The sequence below is a fragment of the Python bivittatus genome, unplaced genomic scaffold (genome assembly GCF_059951505.1).
Source record: "Python bivittatus isolate LINGU-HERP-01145 unplaced genomic scaffold, Pbiv_v1 ctg000220_np1212, whole genome shotgun sequence".
Classification (NCBI taxonomy): domain Eukaryota; kingdom Metazoa; phylum Chordata; class Lepidosauria; order Squamata; family Pythonidae; genus Python; species Python bivittatus.
Genome location: NW_028277048.1, coordinates 28,055,095 through 28,074,122, shown reverse-complemented (window position 1 = coordinate 28,074,122; position 19,028 = coordinate 28,055,095). Strand labels below are relative to the sequence as shown.

At 40.0% G+C, this 19,028-nt stretch overlaps 1 protein-coding gene across 9 annotated transcripts; it reads left to right on the top strand.

Moving 5' to 3' along the window:
• Nucleotides 1-1,694: 1,694 nt before the first annotated feature.
• TMEM100 (transmembrane protein 100) lies at nucleotides 1,695-18,600 on the top strand. Of its 9 annotated transcripts, none has more exons than XM_015890570.3 (4): nucleotides 1,695-1,849; nucleotides 4,656-4,790; nucleotides 7,675-7,853; nucleotides 16,162-18,600. In XM_015890570.3, exons 3-4 carry the CDS (start codon nucleotides 7,838-7,840, stop codon nucleotides 16,635-16,637), a joined length of 492 nt encoding a protein of 163 aa, XP_015746056.1. In that variant the 5' UTR covers nucleotides 1,695-1,849; nucleotides 4,656-4,790; nucleotides 7,675-7,837; the 3' UTR covers nucleotides 16,638-18,600. The 9 variants fall into 9 exon arrangements, with proteins under 9 accessions (XP_015746056.1, XP_087994333.1, XP_007441897.1 ...); XM_025175437.2 differs by lacking the exon at nucleotides 1,695-1,849 and adding an exon at nucleotides 2,097-3,109; XM_088138205.1 differs by lacking the exon at nucleotides 1,695-1,849 and adding an exon at nucleotides 3,128-4,115.
• The last annotated feature ends 428 nt before the right edge of the window (nucleotides 18,601-19,028 follow it).

Below are 19,028 nucleotides of genomic sequence, written 5' to 3'. Positions count from 1 at the left end.
ATGGGATGGAAACAGCATTGGTTGCGCTTTTGGATGATCTCTGGCAAGAGCAGAATGGGAGTTGGGCATCCATCCTTGCCCTGCTTGACCTCTCTGCGGCTTTTGATACTATCAACCATGATATTCTCCTGGTTCAGCTCAGAGGATCGGGAGTGGGCAGCACGGTGTTATGCTGGTTCACCTCCTTCCTCCAGGGCTGATTCTAGTCAGTAGTGGCTGGGGAGGAGAGATCCCGCCCTCGGCTCCTGTTATGTGGGGTGCTGCAGGGTTTGGTACTCTTCCCCCTCTCATTTAACATCTACATGAGGCTGCTGGGTGAGCTCGTCCATCACCATGGGGTGAGGTATCATCAGTATGCTGATGATACCCAGTTATACATCTTTGCCCCTGGCGAATTAAGCAATGTTGTGAATGTCTTATCCCAGTGCCTGGAGGCTATGAGGGTCTGGATGGGGAATAACAGGCTTCAGCTGAACCCTGGCAAGACTGAGTGGCTTTGGGTTTTGGGACTTTCTGGTTCCAGGACTCTGCCATCTTTGGTGCTGGATGGGGTTGCACTGCCTCAGACAAACTCGGTGCACAATCTGGGGATCCTCCTGGACTCTCAACTCCTGCTTGAAGAGCAGGTGGCAGTTATAGCTAGGAGGGCCTTTGCACAGCTTTGTATTGTGCACCAGTTGTGCCCATTCCTAGATGGGGGGTTGGGGCTCTGCTCACTGTCAATCATGCCCTAGTCACTCCCATTTGGATTTCTGTAATGTGCTGTACATGGGGCTACCCTTGATGAGAATCGGGAAGCTTCAGCTCTGCAAAATGCAGCAACGCGGACAGTTACATGTGCCCCTAGAGCAGTACACATTACACCTCTGCTCCACGAGCTGCATTGGTTGCCGGTTTGGTTCCGGGTCCAATTCCAGGTGTTGGTTTTGACCTTTAAAGCCCTTCATGGCATGGGGCTGAGGGACCACCTCTTCCGGATTACATCTGCCTGCCCCATCAGGTCTGGCAGAAGAGGCATGCTGCGGATCCTGTCTGCCAGAGAATTACATTTGGAGGGTCCCAGCAGGCGGGCCTTCTCTGCCGTGGTGTCCGCCTTGTGGAATCTTCACCCCCCCCCCATTAGTGAGATTAGCTCCATCCCTCTCAACATTCCGCAAGTCCCTCGAGCTGGCTATGTGATCAGGCCTGGGGGTCCCAGGGGACCAGGGAAATTTTGCAATGGCTCCCTTTCTGTGGTTAATGTCGTCCTCTTTTGTTTTGTGTGCTTTTTATAGTTATTTTTTAATTGTGACTGTTTTTAATGTATTTATTGTTTTTAATTAAGTGTTGAATACCACCCAGAGTCATTTTTATGTGAGATGGGTGGCTATATAAATATGATTAAATAAATAAAAGCAAATTATTGCCAATTTCTGAATAGCTGTGCTTTGCTCAAAGGTAGATAATTACACAGGTGTCCTGCAATTATTGATTGCAGACGGGGCGTCACCGTTGTTTCGATAAGGAGACACTTCTGTCCACTGGCAAGTCTCCTGGAACCTCTCTCCAAGCCAACAGTTCTTAATTTCTGTGCTGTCCTGTACTACCATTAGCAAAGGATCGGTCTGGTTCCCCAAACGCCCCTTTGCCGTGATTTCCCTGAGACCACCCTGGACTAGGAGAGTTTACCCATGAGCAGCTTGTTCCCTCCAAGAACGCTTTTCATTTAATCTTGTGAAATTGACTCCGGTCCCTTGATTTTTTTTTTTTTTTAAGCTCTGGCTCAGCCGTTTGTTTACAGTCCCTAGCTTCCCCCTCTTCGGAGTGCACTGGGAAAGTGTGTGTTCAGTTCGTTTCTGGTCGAGCGGAGGTAAGCTGCGCACGCGGCGCGTTTTTGGCTCCTGGGTTGGATTTAAAGGCAGAGCTTGTGAAAACTTTTCCGGGCACTGGAGTGTTTTCCCCTTCCTAAATAAGATAACCTTTAAACAGTAACTCCAGTTCTTGGTTACGAGAGAGAAGCTGAGGGGAAAACCTCGAAAGGCGTCCGTGGAGCACCGAGAACTTCAGGGGGTTGATATTACATTCAATCGGGATTTTTAAAGTGGTTTTTTTTTTTTCCTTTTGTTCCTCAATAGCTGTAGGCAGTTAAAAAAAAAAAAACCCCAAAAAACTAGGCTTTTCTGTTTTTAAAGGATAAGTGCTTCCAGATAGTTTCTCCCTTTCCCTCCAGTCTCTCTTAGGCTACATTTTCCCGGCATTTAGTACCGTGACAGTAATCGAACTCTCTCCTAGAACTGCCCTGTTGTCTTTCGAGCTTAGTACTGAAAGAAACGGCCCGCAATATATGTTGTTTATGTATTTGTTTATCTGTTTGACGGCGGGCGGAGAGCGCGGGGTTTGCTTTACCAACCTGGCCGCGCTTTCCACACCGCTAGATTTCCAAACCGCGTTGCCTTATATTATAGGATCGTTAGTCTTATTGAGCACAATGGGACTTAAAGACAGACCATGCGGGTAAAAGTTTGGACCGCACAACCGGAACTAGCTATTGGAATCATGCTTATAGTACTGTACTTCACCGTGTATAGCGAGAACGAAGACGAGATTACACCGATTCCCCCCCCCCCTTGGAATAAGTGGGGAAGGACAAGAATAATCATATGCAAAAATGTTACTTCCCTGTGGATTCTCTTTTTCTTGAACCCAGCTCTCAGTTACCTTCTGAAATGCAGTGGAACCTAGTGGTCTACTTTGCATTTGAGTGTTACTTGACCATCCTGAGGTTGATGCCTGGAGTGTTCTGGGTGGGAGGGGGGTCATTCTGTGCCTCAGCTAGGGCAAGTGTAGAGTCATATTTTAACATTTTAAAAAGTTGCGAGATGGAGCTACATGAACGTTGAATTCATGTCTTCATTGGGGAATGCAGCTATAGTTCTCAGAAACGAATTGTGTGTGTACACAGGATGAAGTCTATTAAAGGATCTGGTCCTAAAACGGGTGGCTTCTCCCCTCTGTGTGTGTGTGTATGTGTGTGTGTGCAATAGTAGGCAAGGAAGTAGCAGATAGATTACTGTCTGGGTTTCTGTGCTCCAGTCTTTTTTTGTGCTCCAGTTTTCTTATCCAGCAGTAGGTATGTATATATTTCATTTATAGCTTTTAAATACAGACAAGGTGGGGAAATTTGCTTTCTTTTCCCATAATAATATTATGCCATCAAGGTTGCACACAATGTTTTGGAAATAAAACTCTTTTAATGGAGCAGAGCTTACTTCTGAGTAAGAACTTAAGAGTAACCCCTTATAGCTACTAATAAATGCTATACTCAGCAAGGTTTTTCAGACCAGATCCATCATTGTTATTAGTATGTTTTACTTAAAGTAAAAAAAACTAGCCAGTCTTGAGCATTCCTGGAAACCATAACTTTCTTTTTAATCTTCTTTCCGCAGAATGTCACAGTTAATGCTCAAGGGTTCTTTTTTTTTTTTTTCATTCTTCACATAATCTGGGGCTATATTTCAGTCTGAGGCTGAGTTCTGGTGAAACATTGTATAAATAACCCCCCATCTGCTATTACAACTGCTGCTAAACACCATTAAGGATGAAAAATGGATGATACTAGACAGGATATAGAAGTACCTGAAAGATTTGCAATTTAGTTAAGTAAAGATAAGCAGAAATAGAGAAAATGTTGGAAGTAGCAAAGGAATGAGTAAAACAAGGTTTGAACAGTATTGAAGTACAGACTAGAGTTTTTTTCCTCTGGCATGGAAGATCAAAGGGAAAAGCTGTTTTTGCAAGAAGTGCACAGATAATTCCCCGGTACAGTTTCTGTTCCCAAACTCTGTTATGCTTCAGAGTTGCAAGCTTTGTTCAACCAAAGATGTCAAAGATGGGAAGAACATTAATAGTACCTCTCTACGATGGATAATCTTATCTCTTTCAAGATTGTGACAATCCTGATGTTGTCTCCTTCCATTCTTGGACAGAGAAATATGTCCTAAGACACAGAAAAAGTTAGGAACTGTTGAAAGGAGGAACTCATGGCAGGAGGGATGAGGAAAGAAGATCAAAAGAGAGTTTTGTAGTCTGATCCTGTCAAGTGTCTTTGGTTCATATCAGTGGGACTTTACTTCAAAGTAATTATTTTTAAGATTGTTCCATAGTAAAATTTAATCTGTGTAAATGTATACAACCATATGGACTTGTGAGCTGGGTAGGAGTTAGGATAGGATGGGAGATACAGGTACAGATTCACAGGTACGTCTACTATAACTATATATGCTTTTATTCTCCTCTTGATCAGAATTAATGATTTTTTAAAAAAATGTTAATTAGATTAGCAAGGTTTTATACCTTTTGCTTGTATGATTTTGATTCTTTTTGAATACTTCATGCAGACACTGGTCAAGCTCATGCTTTGGGGCAGGCTCACACTTATACAAAGTTCTACGTAGTGATGCTATGAATTAAACTCAGGATTTTTGGCATCCAAACCATGTGTCCTGCCAAAGAAGTATGATCCTTCTCCTGCTTAGCTTCCATAATGTGGTGAAAGCTGCCAAACTATTCAATATTTGGCCTGTAGTGATGGTTGCACTGGAGTTTGTATTCTGCAATAGTGCTAAATCAGACATCACAGGAGAGGACAGATGTGTGTTTCTTTTCCCTCACCATAGGTTCAATTGACTGGCCCAAGGGTATTCAAGAAGCTTTGTGGCCAAGTGAGGATTGGCTGAATGACTGTCTGAATGACTGTCCAGGAACCCAGCTGAACAGCTGTCCAGGAGCCCAGCTGTTCAGGCATTCTATGGGTAAATGGTATAATATGTACACACATGCACCCCAGCTACTAAGAGTTCTGCTTGTATATCCTTTGAGAATCAGTTTGTAATAAGTTGTCTTGGAAAAAGCTGTAGATATTTCAGTCCTCCCTTAGAGCTCTGTGCTGTATGTAGCTAGCCTCTGAGGTGGTGAAAACCATGTGTGACTGAATGTGAAGACACAGAAAGTTGTGTATCCTTAGTTCACATGCCCCATTCTGTGCTTTTGTTTGAAAACATAACTCCAGGTTTGTAGTTCCGCTTTGGTGACACTTTTATATGGTTGTAATATTAAGAAATAAGACTCTGCCAACATCATTTTAACTGGAATGGGAGGACTATAAAATAAATTTTTTTAATTAAAATATTTGGCAGAGTACAGGGTATATGTCATAAAATGCTTTTAGACAGAAAATAATTTAGTTAACAATGTATGCAGCAACACCTAGATAATTCAACAAGTCAGACATTAGATCCACATCCTCATTATAGCAGTTGTCACACAGCAATACTTGGTGACCTTCTCAGAGATTTTACGAGAGCAGCCCACAAGCAGGAAATATACATTTTCCTCATTTGGCTGATCCAATCAGCTAGCTAGCAGGAACAGTATAAATATGGAGTGCCATAACTGATACCTGGAACAATGTAATAAGACATGTGGAACTAACCCTGCTGATCCTTCAAAAGAGGGAAAGAGATTATCTTTTAGGGGAATGTGATTCTATCTGCCCTTCAGAATCATAGATGCTGTATCTATAAATCTAACCTGTGGAAAAGTTTTTCTTTGCTTTGGCAGCACATGCACTGAAATTGGAATTCATTGAACATGTCTAGTCCTGAATTCCACTTGCCTTTCAATTCATGTGAAATATAAGAACTTTATGCCAGGTCAGATAATTTGTGTTTAGTCCAGGATTGGCTATTTAGAAAGCAGTTCTCACAGCTATTGGACATAGAGATCTTTCATATCACTTCTTGCCTAATCCTTGAAATGTGAAAGAGAGAATTTGGGATAGATTATCAGTGTGCAAAGCAGGTATTCTACTTTTCCTCAAGGAGCCAAGATCTCTGAAAAGTTTTGCAAATCTGAATCTCCTTTCATTGAACTGAATATGAATTTTGTGTGTGTGTGTGAGCACAGGAACTCCTAATTGTGCATTATAACTCCTAAACATAAAGCAAATGATGGGATCAGGAGAAGAAACTCCCATGAATTACAGCCTTCAACATAACAGATGTCTATTTCCTTTTCTATACAGTACTGCTATTACAGATGTTTTGTTGCCATAAAGCAGCCTTCCATGGTCAAGCATCATCTAGATGTGTTGGACTACAGTTCCCATCACTATAAGCCAGTGGCTATCCTAGCTGGAAATTAGCTGTTAGTTATACTCCAATGCATCTGAAAATGCCAACTGGAGTCAGGTTGATACTGAAAATTCAGTCTTGTACGTCTGTAAGGCATGTTGCAAAAGAAAAGATAAGTATTTTAAATGTTACTACTCAAGGCTGTGTTTTTGGATACATCCTTGACAATTACAGTGAGGATATCTGTGGCCAGAAGACAGGATCAGCTCAGCTTGGTATTTTAGTCCAGTGCAGGTAGTATGTAGACAGTTACCCCCTTGTATGTTCCTCGCATTTCTAGCTTGCCCTGGTCTGAAGCCCTGGCCTGCAGCATTGAACTGGCTAAAGCATCCTCCAGAGCCATTCAGGCAGAGCAAAGGAATGTTGAGTAAGCTTAGTAGCAGATCTTTTGCAGGTTCAGAAGGTTAACCTGGCTGCCTGGCAGTTTCACAGCTGTTGCTCTAGTTGATGTTGCTTTGGCTCTTCCTTGCTTAGGGAAGTCATGGAAAGTGTCAGTCTGGCCTGTAATTGTTAGAAATGCAGGTGTTCAAGAAAGCTTGTCTTTTTCGATGGGACCTACTTGAAAGATCACAAGGAACAAGATGGTGCTCCCTTCCCAGTCCACACACTGAAACTGACAGGATCTTGCTTCCGAGACTGAGTGAGATAAGCATTCACCTCTATACGTGAGGCAGCAGGCTAGTTTAGGGAGCTAAGAATAAACAGTGGGATACACAGGTCTTTCTAACCTCACCATAATTATGATAGAATGGAAGAACAGGATGGCAGGCCAGGGGACTGCCTTACTGGTCCTCGGCTTCTCCCACATGAAGCGGTTGTCTCATTTTGCTTAAGGACAGGGCTGGCTGTGTATAGGTAGACTCTCCTTCGCAGAGAAAAATGCAAGTGTTTTATTTTGAATGCTATGTGTGAAGAGAAGCTGCTCAAGTGATTTGTGTTTCCTGTTCCCTCTGGATCGCTGTCATGGTCAAGGCCTCACTGGTCAGATGAGCCAGGCTGAAAAAATTCTTTGGAGCAGTTGATGAGGAACAAACAAGGATGAAGTTACCAGATCAAATGGCATAAATAATGGAGCTTCTAGAGCTCTGGTATCTATTTTGTGGAATTCTAATCTGGTGGGCTGAATGATGTTGAACTCTTCCAAAGAAAGGCAGTTCCCTTGAAAGAGGAGATATCTGGTAATGTTTACTTCCTGATTCTTTGATCTTTTAACAGAGCAGGGTTTAATTAAGAAAAATCCCCCAAAACTGGTTGTTTTGTTCTTTTTATTTTGATTGATGTGTGTGTGTGTTTGTCATATATTGCCCTGCTTTGAGAGCTGTTAGCTATAGTCTGACTAATAAATTCTGCAGTAAATACTTTATGTAGTAAGCAGAAATCCTGAAAGAAATTATGTGTGTGTATATAGATGAAAGCTTATCCTGTTGCTTATATTGAACATTTCTATCATTTGTGTAACTTCACACTTTTGCAGTTATCATTCTATCCAATTTCTTTTCTCTAGGTCCCCTTTTTGGTGCTTTCTGGTTTTCACAAGAAAAAAAACAACAGAAAAAGTCAGAAGTCCTTAGTTTTTGCTGTTCATCGACTGGTTTGGAGGATAAAAGTCAGATCTTTGGAATAAACCTTCAAAATACATGTTTGCTTGCCAAGACAAGCCATGATAAATGTTTTACGGAAGAGGTAGGAGGAAGCTGGCTCTTGCTTGTGTGCATGAACAACAACAAATACTTCATTATGGTCTTAGACCAGAAATCAGAAATGTGCATAATGCAATATCTGAAGGAATAAATACAAATGTATCATTCAGTTGGCTTTTTAACATGTTTGTTAATATTAAGATGAACAACTTGTGCCCTGTATTTCTTATCCATTTATGTTACAACATTTGATTCACACAACCCTAATTTATATTCTATCAAAAGAAAAACATTGTAGTTCTTCCGATTTGAAGAAGTTTTGAGGTTAGGAGGGTGCTTGCACTTGCTGCATGGAAGAGGAAAAACACAACCATGCATTTGGCAAAAAGAAAAAAGAACTCATATATAAAAGAATGAAAGAGTGACACTCCAAAGCGTGTATTACCTTGATTTTCTTACTGTCAGTTGTTAGACAGTAATCTTCCTGGGGGGAAATAACTTTTGCTTAGAAAACTTTGCAGAACTTGACATACATTGCTGGTGCTGAGAGAATAATAGGTTATTAAAAAAAATATGCAGCCCTTTGTGTTTAAGGATAACTTTAGTCTTCTGAACTGAAGAGGTAGTAGCAGTATAGATATGGATAGTAAAAATGGTATGGTATAGTAGCTTATCTCAAGATTTTTTAATTGTGGTATGCAACAGACATATGACACTTGCACTGTAATTAAATCAGACCCGTCATAAAAGGATATCCAAGAGAGTATCCAGTTGACAACTAGGCCTGTAATCTCTAGGTTTGTTTTTAGGTTAACCTCATAGCCTGTATTGCTCACTTTGAGAGCTGAGGAGTTTTCTTTTTTCTTCTTTAGAAAACAAAAGGAACTGTTCATTCAACATGGTTCATTTTTATTTACTTTTTAAAAGATCAGCTATTATGTAGAAACTTGTTTGCCAAAGATACTGGAGAGCTACAACCAGAATAAATGATACTAGAATATATGGATAATCTATGAGTCACAGCCCCTGTTCATGTAGGAGGTCATGTGTTAGACCTGTGGTTGTCTTGGAACAAATGTGATATGTAGAAGATGTTAACATATGCCTTTTAATGTGGTCAGATAACACTCTGATTGCTATGGAGCTGACCAGCACTACCAAATAGGGAGGATGTATCTATTTGATTGGCCTGGCCCAAGCACATAATGGATCCACTTGGTTTCCAGAGAGTGCTTGGTGAGATTCCCAAGCCCCTATGCTGAGGTATTGGTCTCCAGCTGGAATACTTGGACAGCTGCAGCTTTGGATGAAATTGTACCTGGGTGGCCTCTTCCTGACCAGTTCAGGAGAATTCCTTGGATTATTGAGAGTCTCCAGGGAGCGAAGCAGCAGAAGAGATACCTAAAGCTACATCAGCAAAAGACAAAGAGCAAGCCTACCTGGACACTTTTGAGCCTAATAAGAGTAGTGAAATATTTCTCTGCTCTTATTGTATCCACTGATTGTTATCCAATGGCCCTTTTTAAAGTCATCCTTACAAGGTTATCTTGGAGAGTTTGATTCTTTTGGTCCTGAGGAAGTAAGCAACATTCTTCACAATGTTAGCTCTGCTACCTGTAGTTTGGATGCCTGTCTTTCCTGCTTGGTGAAAGCCTCCAAGGAGATATCAGGAGGCTGGGTCAGGGTAGTGGTTAATACATCCTTGAGAGATGCAGTAGGACTCCCTGCCTTGAAAGAGGTAATCACCCCCTTCCTGAGAAGCTGTCACTTGACCTAGCTATATTGGATAACTATTGTAAGTCTTTAACCTTCTCTTTTTAGGGAAGGTTATTGATAAGGTTAAAGAACGGTGGAAGAAACAAATTATCTAGACCCTTTTCAATCTTATTTCAGGCCTGGGTATGGTACTAAGAGCAGATTAATCACTCCTGTAAATGAGACCAGGATAGTGGAAGTGTGACTCTCCAGGTCTTGCTGGACTTCTGTGTGGCTTTTGATACCATTGATTATTGTAAGCCAACTTCAAGAGTTAGGAGTAGGAGACACTGTTTTACAGTGGTTTTCCTCCTTCCTGAAAGGGAATTTCAGTCAGTGATAGTGCTTGGTATCTCACCTCTCCTATTTAATATCTATTTAATACCTATATGAAACTGCTGGGGGAGGACATTCATTGGCATGGAGTCACATATCAGTATGCAGATGATGCTTACTTATATATCTTGAAGTTGGGCTGAACAGGAGATGTGGTGGAAGTCTTGTCCTAGTCCTTGGGGTCCAGATGGGAAGGAACAGACTCAGGCTTAACCCTGGCAAGACAAAGCAGCAATGGATATGAAAGACTTCCAGTACCAGAGACATTCCATCTTTGGTTGTACTTCCTTTTGTGGAACTGGTTCACAGTCTGGTGGTTCCTCTAGACTTGCAGCTTCTGTCAAAGAGCAGATGGCAACTGTGACCAGGAAGGCCTTTATACAACATCTGGTGTGTCAGATGACCTCTCCAGGATTGAGAAACACTATTCTTGATCACTAATGCTTTAGCCACCTCTTGGTCAGATTATTGGAATATACTCTACGTGGGGCTTCTCTTGAAGAGCACCCAGAAGCTCAAATTGGTCCAGAATGCAATGGCTTGAATAGGGCAGGAAGCTTTGAGTTTCTCTCATGTAACACTTCTACTTCAAGAGAGGCACTGGTTGCTCATTCTTTTCCAGGTGCCATTCAATGTGTTGATTGTCACCTTTAAAGTCCTTCAAGGCTTAGGACCTGGTTATCTACAAGATTGCCTTCTTGCAGTGGTAGGATGGGCTCTCTCTAGGTCTCTTTTTTAAGGGTTGTCATTTTAGAGGCTGTGGAAATGAGCCTTCTTTTTTGGAACAGCATGGTCCCCAAAATTACAGTGGCCTCCATCCTGTTGGTTTTGAGGAAGGCCATTAAAGCCCGACTTTTCAAGAGTGCCTTGGGTATGGAATGGATATGAGTAGTGTATCTCTCTTGCTGTGTATTTCTTTTTATAAGATGTTTTGACTGGTTCTCGAGTGCTGACGTTATTCTATCTGTAACCCTTATTCCTGTCTCTGCTGTTGGAAATACTTTTCCATGAGTCCATGCTGTGTAATGTTTAAACACCTGCAGGTCTTACTAGATTATAGCCAAGTATAAAATGCAAAGTGTTTTTACCTTACTAATGAAGAGGATGCAAAATGGATTATCAAATACACCCTTGATTATCTCTTTATGTAATAGATAGCATGACAGGAGCATTGGGTGTATACTTCTGAGATACTTGGATAAATATTATAATTTAAACTTTTTGTTGGCATTCTTCTATTATATTGAAAATGGTTGTCCTCTTTCATAAAATTCTTATTTTTTCCTCAAGATTTATCTAATGGAAAATGTTGTGAAGAACTGTGCTTGATGACTAAGATTACCTATTAATTACATAAAATGTTATTTAAATGTTGTCACTATTGTTAAGCTGTTTAGATCCTTAGTATAACTGGTAGCTTGTGTCTGTGTGTCCCTCTCTGTAGGACTATCTGTGTCTGCGTGTGTCTGTAGGACAATCTGAGAATGGCTATGCAATATTTCAATGACTGATACAAGATCTTGAACTGGAAACTGTTGTTTATAGCTCCTTCTCTTTTATAGTATATTATACTGGATCTGTTACATCTTTATATTAGAAACCAATAAAAACATAACTATTCCTTCATCTACACTATAATAGTGTAGAGAGCCAGTTTGGTGTAGTGGTTAAAGCACCAAGCTAGAAATCAGGAAACCATGACTTGTAGTCCTACCTTAGGCATGAAACCAGCTGGGTGACCTTGGGCCAGTCCCCCTCTCTCAGCCCTAGGAAGCAGGCAGTGGCAAACCACTTCCAAAAAACCTTGCCAAGTAAACTGCAGGGACTTGTCCAGACAGTCACCAGGAGTCAAAAACTGACTTCAACACACAAAAATAAAATAAACCCACTATAGTAGCATTTATTAATGGTTCTCAACTAGTGATATGCATACCACAAGTAAGACTCAGAAATTGTCTAGGTGGAGCACAGCATAAGTCAATGAAACCTTAAATTTTTAATGCTTACCATACATGATAAATGGAGTAACAGAACGCTTGTAAGTATATTCATAGCTTCTTTTGAAAAGTGGTAATTTTGTTTCTAGTGTGGTGGGACCTACAGTAGGTTCTTTGACAGAGTGGTAGATGGAACCTAAGATATGAAAGGTTAAGAGCCACTAGTATACAGCTTTTGTATCTGGAAACCAGGTAGAAACTTGTGTCAAGTTTGGATAATAGTATTGCTAAATTTATTTCCCTTTCTGATCACACTATGTTACTTTGAAAAGTAGTAACCTGTTTTTTTGAAGAAGAGGGAACATGTATTGTGCATAAAAAGACAATTGCATCATTTGCCACATGAATATAAATTGTGCAGAGTGGAGTCAAGATAATCTTCTATGTTAATCTCACTGGGTGGTTGCTCCACTTATGTTGAGAGGCAGCTATCTTTGGCATCTTGACAAAACTGACATCTTGCAGCAACCTTTCAATAAGAAGAAAAATGATTTTAGTATGGTCATAGTAAGGTCAGTTTTGCTGTACTTTATCCAGCTTCAGTCAATGTAGATATTAAAAAGTTAAGGCATTAATTGAATAGGATTTCTGTGAAGAACTTTGCAACATACTGGGATTCTAATTTGAAAGAAACACACAGAAATACCCCCAAACAATGCTCACTACTGAAAAGCATTAAAAAACAAAACTTCCAAATTGCTTTTTTTTTTTTCAATCTCTCTAGTTTAAAATAAGTGAAAGGCAATGCTTTTCATCAAGGACATTCTTCTACAGAAAATCACTTTCCAATGGGAAGTGGCTACTCTCACTCCACAGTCTTAAAATATTTTGTCTAATAACAGGGAAGTAGGTTAACTTAAAGTGGGAATAAGCTTACCAAAGGTAGTGTGCAGTGGTTTCTACAGACATTCCCTGACTCACCACCCAAGAATTTACTGTAAGAATTAATATTGGCCAGTGATGATGAATGCCTGGAAAACAGTGTTAAGCAATCTTTGGTGTTTCTGTGCCTTAGGAAATTGCAAATAAATACTTAATTTTGTTTACTTTGAATATATTTTGTACTAACTAGTGATTTAGACAGGGTATCGGGCATGAATAAATGTTGATATGAAATGCAAGGGTAGAAATGAGTATGGAATGCAATAGCATTTTTTTTTTAATGATCAATTGATGCTTTATATTGCAAAAAATTCACATCTACATTCTGGGAATATGGAAACAATATTCCTTCCTTTATTCTTGAATGAAAAATAAGCTTGATTATGAAATAGATTGAAAATCAGTATTCAATTATTGATGGCTGTGGTGTGTTGTGTGTGCCTGTACAAGCCCAGTAAACTGGTTCATTCATAGGACAGACCACAAATGCTAAACTAAAATGGCTCACACTAAATAACAATCAACAAACCTTATTATATGACTTTTGAGAATCCTATCTATGTGCAAGTTTGACCCAATCTAAAACAGTGAATTTTAGTACTTAGGAATTGTTGATGGGAGTATGGCACCTAGTGTGGAAGAAGAAAAACAACCCTTCAGGTTTTCCCAGCTGTGCTACCTAAACCAGTAGAACACTCAATAACTCATACCCTGTACAAGTAGCTAGGCCTGTATGTTTCTTATCCAATGATTTCCATGGAACTTGCTTTAAAATATATGTGCATGATCCCAAGTACTCCGGCAATGTATTTATACTTCTAGCTGTTCTGCTCAGTCGTGATCCATAAACCATTAAGCCTGGGATAACTCACTCCTCTCCTCATATTATGTTGATCTGTTCTTAATGATTACTTTTGTTCTATTGATTGACTGATTGATTTTCTATTTCTGCCAAAATGATCTTCCAGTTTGATAACAAGAATGAATTACATATAATACAAAGTTTTATAATTGAAACAGAAACAAAAGCATATCAAACCAAGCAGCATAGTACCACTGGAATACAGGTAGAGTGGCCTCCCATTGACCAGAAACTTCTACTCTGTGAATGGCAGCTTTTAATGGGGAAATGGAGAGCTAGTCTGATGTAGTGGTGAAGGTGCTGGCCTAGAAACCAGGACACTGTGAGTTCCAGGCCTCCCTTTGGCATGAAAGCCGGCTGGGTGACTTTGGGTCAGTCCCTCTCTCTCAACCCAACCCACCTTACAGGGTTGTTGTTGTGGGGAAAATAGGAGGCAGGAGTATTAGGTATATTCCTGACTGAATATAAAGGTGGGATAAAAATCTAATAATAACAATAATAATAAAATAGAAATTCAAGGGTGCATAGCACGATGGTATCATCACTCTGGTGCCACTGTGCTAGAATAATTCATGTTCAGTTGCTCTCCCAAGCAAGGAACAATTATTTATTTATAATATTTTTATGCTGAGATTATACCTAGTTGGGGTGTAAATTAAGATGTTGATCTAGTAGGGTGTCTAATACTACTGCCTTAAATGGGAAATAGTTTTCTCCCTCTTCTTCTTTCCTGCTGAGTTTTCCAGGGTGGCCAGGTCATACCTGGGAAGGCCCCAGTGGTTTTGTAAAAGCCAGAATTAGTAGATGTTATAAAGGCTCACACTCCCTGCCGTCTGGAAGGAAATGACTGGTGGCAAATGACTAGGAGAAGGAAGGCTGCACTTAAAACAGTGGGAGATCAGTTTGCCTTGTGTGAGCTATGCAGTTTAATAGCCTGAAAAATCACAAAATAATTTTGTACTTTCATTATTGTATTGCTGGAAGCTATCTTGAGGTTTGGAAAGGCCCAGAGTAAATACTTTCAATAAGTACAAGATACCTGTAGAGTACATTAGATAGCTCTGTTCAGGCACTGACCTGAACCAGTTTGACCTTGACAGTTCTACACCAACTCTCTCTCTCTCTCTCTCTCTTCTCTCTCCTTGATTTCAGTAGGACACTAGAAACCCTCAAACTAAAAACAAAAGTGGAGTGGAGTGAACCTGAACGTCAAATTTTCTCTGATGTTCACAGATCAACCTGTATTAGTTTAATTGTTTCAAACCCAGTCTGAATCAGAAACTTCAGGGTCAGTCAATCAGATAATTCAACAGTAGTCACTACAAAAGAACATAAGAATAGTGTCATGTTCTTAATATGTTCTATTAAGAATCCAAAATTGTATAAATAACCCAAAATAAATTAATCAGGATTGATGCCAGTGAAATTTTGAAGACGAGGAGGCAGCATTCTGTATTTGGATCACCATAGCCAACAAAGCTCTTCCCAACAGTCCTACATAATATATAGTATAAGATACAAAGAAGAGCAATGATCATCAGGTGAAGAGGCCATCTGCCACCGTTCATGGCTAAAGAAGATCTTCAGCAGAGGCCCTTCCCCTCACCTGCTTTCTGATATTTTTTGTAACTAGAGATGCCAGAGTTTGCACCTGGGATCTTCTCAGTCTGAATACAAAATACTGTAGATGTGCTGCGCACTAAGCTGGAACTATCTCTGTCCTGTAGAGGAGATGTAGAAGACATTGCTGGTCTTGATACTCTTTTTGGTAACTTTCAATATTATACCATTTATTCCATAATATTTAGATAAATGTCAGTTGCATTTATGTTGAAATGTCACAAAGATTACTTCAGAAGCTAGCAAGGAATCCCTGTTACTCCTTCAAAAATATTTCCTCTTGCCATTTTTGCTACTAAACCAATCTGTGCCCCCGAGCTCACAATTATTTGAATTACAACAAATGAATCCATATAAAATTGTAGTAGAGGAACGTCTGAGTTTAAGTCAAAAATGTAGAAAGACCGAAGGTGCTCTGAATTACATTTGAAAGACTCATTCTTTCCCAACTTTCAGCATAGGCCCAGGACAGAACTTGCCAATAACTCCCAGATTAGAGATAATAGCAGCAGAAAATATTTATTCCTCTCTCCCCAGTAGTGATCTGGAAATGAACTATAACAAAGCAGAGGGGCTTATTGGTTGTTCTTAACATGACGTGTTCTTAACATTATATGGGGGGAGTGAAGGGCACTGTGGGTAGGGTTGTGGCACATAAGGGGGCCCAGGTTATTCTTGGATTTGGAAGGCAGGGGTTAGGATGCTGTATCTGGTTTTGTACTATGTTAAGACTATGTTATGGCTTATAATGCAGTTTGCTTTCCCATTTCCAAATGCTATTGACTTTGGGTTAGAGAGGGCTCTGGGAGTTAGAAGGTGGGAGGGCCAAAGATTGTCCATCCTGTTTCTAGAGTTAGTCCAGAAATACTCATGCATTCAAATCCATTTCCTTTTCACAGTTGAAACCTTTCAAAGAACACCCATTCAAGTCTCAGCACTGATGCAAGAGAAGCTAGTCAAAAATTGCAAGATGACAGATGAGCCGATTAAAGAGATCTTGGGTAGTTCCAAGTGTCCTCAGTGTGCAACACAGGAGAAAAGCAACAACAATGACTACAGGGTAACAGCTGTCCCTTTGGTGAGTGAATGCCAACTGACGGCTGCTACGGGGGGAGCTGAACTCTCCTGTTACCGTTGTACAATCCCATTTGGGGTGGTGATCCTCATTGCTGGGGTGGTGGTCACTGCTGTGGCATATAGCTTCAACTCCCATGGATCCATCATCTCGGTGTTTGGTTTGATCCTCTTGTCATCTGGACTCTTTTTGCTGGTGTCAAGTGCATTATGCTGGAAAATCTGCCAGCACAACAAGAAGGCCAAGAGGCGTGAAAGCCAGACGGTTCTAGTGGCTAATCAGAGGAACCTGTTTGCTTAAGAACTGCATGAAAAAACTCTGAAAAAGAAAGAAAGAATGCGATGGGTCACAGAGTGCACAAGTCTATTTATTTTCATTTGGGCTGCAGGATGTCTTTTATTAATGACTGATTGGATTTATCAATCTTAAGAAGTAAACAATTCTTGCAAAATCAGGAATAATTGTTATCCATTTTATCGTAAACATATTTCAAGCTACATTAGATTTAGTAGTTTTTTTCCTTCCATTTAGACCCCTATCATCATTTCTCCCTTGTCCCCCCCCCACTTTGTATTATAAGCTTCAAAAGTAAGCTAAGCTAAGATGAGAAAGCCTATTACAGTCAAAGGTAGTGGTGGGCAATTGATAAGGCAAATATATGCCCATAAGAGCGAGGTAATGTTTTGTTATCAGTTATCTCTTTTCATAGAATTATTTGTTTCAAGTGTATATATGTATCAAAAGCTTGCCTTAAATTCCTTTCCTGAGAAGCAACTTTTGAAAACAATTGGGAAGAGGAGCATGTGAACAATTCTATCATGGCTAATAGTTGCAATACATCTGTGTCACTATAGCCACATCGTGTGGTAAATAATTCCATATTCTTCTTTCCCACAAAAGGCAGAGAAAGACTTAAACCTCAGCTGCCTTTGTACTCCAGATTCCCCTTGAAAAATCAACTTCTACCTGTTGTTGTATGCCTTTGTGTGGAACATATAGATCCTGTTTTGGTTCCATCTCCCAAACTGAAAATAGCAATTCCATTGCATGCTTCATTGATTAGCATGTTTGCTTGATTTACAAAGGGCTGCAAACAAAGCAATTCCCTTTTTCCTTCGACACCCATTTGGCAAAGCGACCTTGAAATGTTGTTTGCCTCCCCATCCCCATTCTTTGACCCTGCCAACTGCCCCCTCCCAGCCCCATCTCCTGCTCTAAAAGACTTGTTGCATTCCAAGCTATTCTGAATCCTTGGATAATGTTGGAAAGTAATGTCAGGAAATGTCAGGAAAATTAAGAAGGGGATCAGAACACACCCAAAAGTGCCAAAGTGCCTCCATGGCTTTGTGCTCCAATTTTCTAGCATTATGTTTTCAGTAGATGAGAAGTTCATACACATCTTTCATCAACATATTTTTTAAGGGCTACGGTAGCTGCATTAGCCAGTTCTTGGATCTCTTCTCTACTCTTCGTTTTGCTCCTGAGAAATTTGTGGTACTTTTTAAAGAGAAATATTGAACTTTTTAATTAAATTTTGGGGTGCTCAGGGGAGGGGGATTAATATTTAGACACAAGTTGATCTCTATGCTTATTAGCCCAAAGTAAACAACAAAATACCTGTATAGCTAAAAGTGACTTTTTCTGTAAATTTCATTATTATAATGCTCTCATACTTAGCACTTTGGGGTGGTTTTGATATTAATTTTTTTAATGAACCCTTCATTTAAAAAATAATAAACAATTTCTGCTGCTAGAGCTTCACAAGGTTTAATTATTTCCATTCTGATCTGGAACTTTTTGTACTGATCCATCCCAGAAGACCAGTATGGATATTAGTGATATGAATGCACAGCCAGGGATGGAGTCAGTATGTTATGTTCATCCCTGCCCCACTGAAACTCTAAGGAATGCGAGAAACTAGAGGGGAAGTACACTGGCATGCAGGGCTACCACTTTGCATTGATTGAGCAATGCAGACTGAACTTTTATCCAGTCCCTGAAAGCTTGTAGAATTACTGATTATTGAGTATAGTTGAACCTCTGAACGTCTGCTAATGTTGAACCTTCTCTTCTGCATCTTTATTTAAGAAAGGCGTGGGACAGTGTATGCAAAAATTGTGTTAAAAACTTAAGTATGATAAAAGACCCTCAGAACCCAGCCTAAAGCAGTAAAATCTTAAAAAGCTCAAATCAAATGCAAATTGACATGGTAAAATGTATTTACAAATTAAATGCATTAAATGCGAATAAAATGGTTCTAACAGACTGTTGAATTTAATTCAGAGTTGGTGCCAGCTGTATTTCCCGTGGGACCACATTCCAAAGTTAGGATATTTTCCCTAGTAAACCCCCTTCTCTTTTGTAAATAATAAGTCCATTTCTTTTATAGAAAAGACAAAAAGATGGGCTATGATATACACACAAACAGCAGATAAGGAAGGGGGTGCAAGTATTAAATAAAACACTTCCTGAAGAGCAGAAAAAAAAGTGCAAGTATTTCAGTAGTAATGTTATTCCAGACAGATGCTCTAATCTATATGAACATCCAGGGCTGCTTTTAAACTTTCCAGTGAAACCAGGAAAGAAACCACCACTTCTCTCAGACCACAATTCATGGAATTCATTGCCACGAGACACGGCACTGAGTGCAAGTTTGGAAATGTATCAGTCTGTTGCAATGTAAGTAAGCTT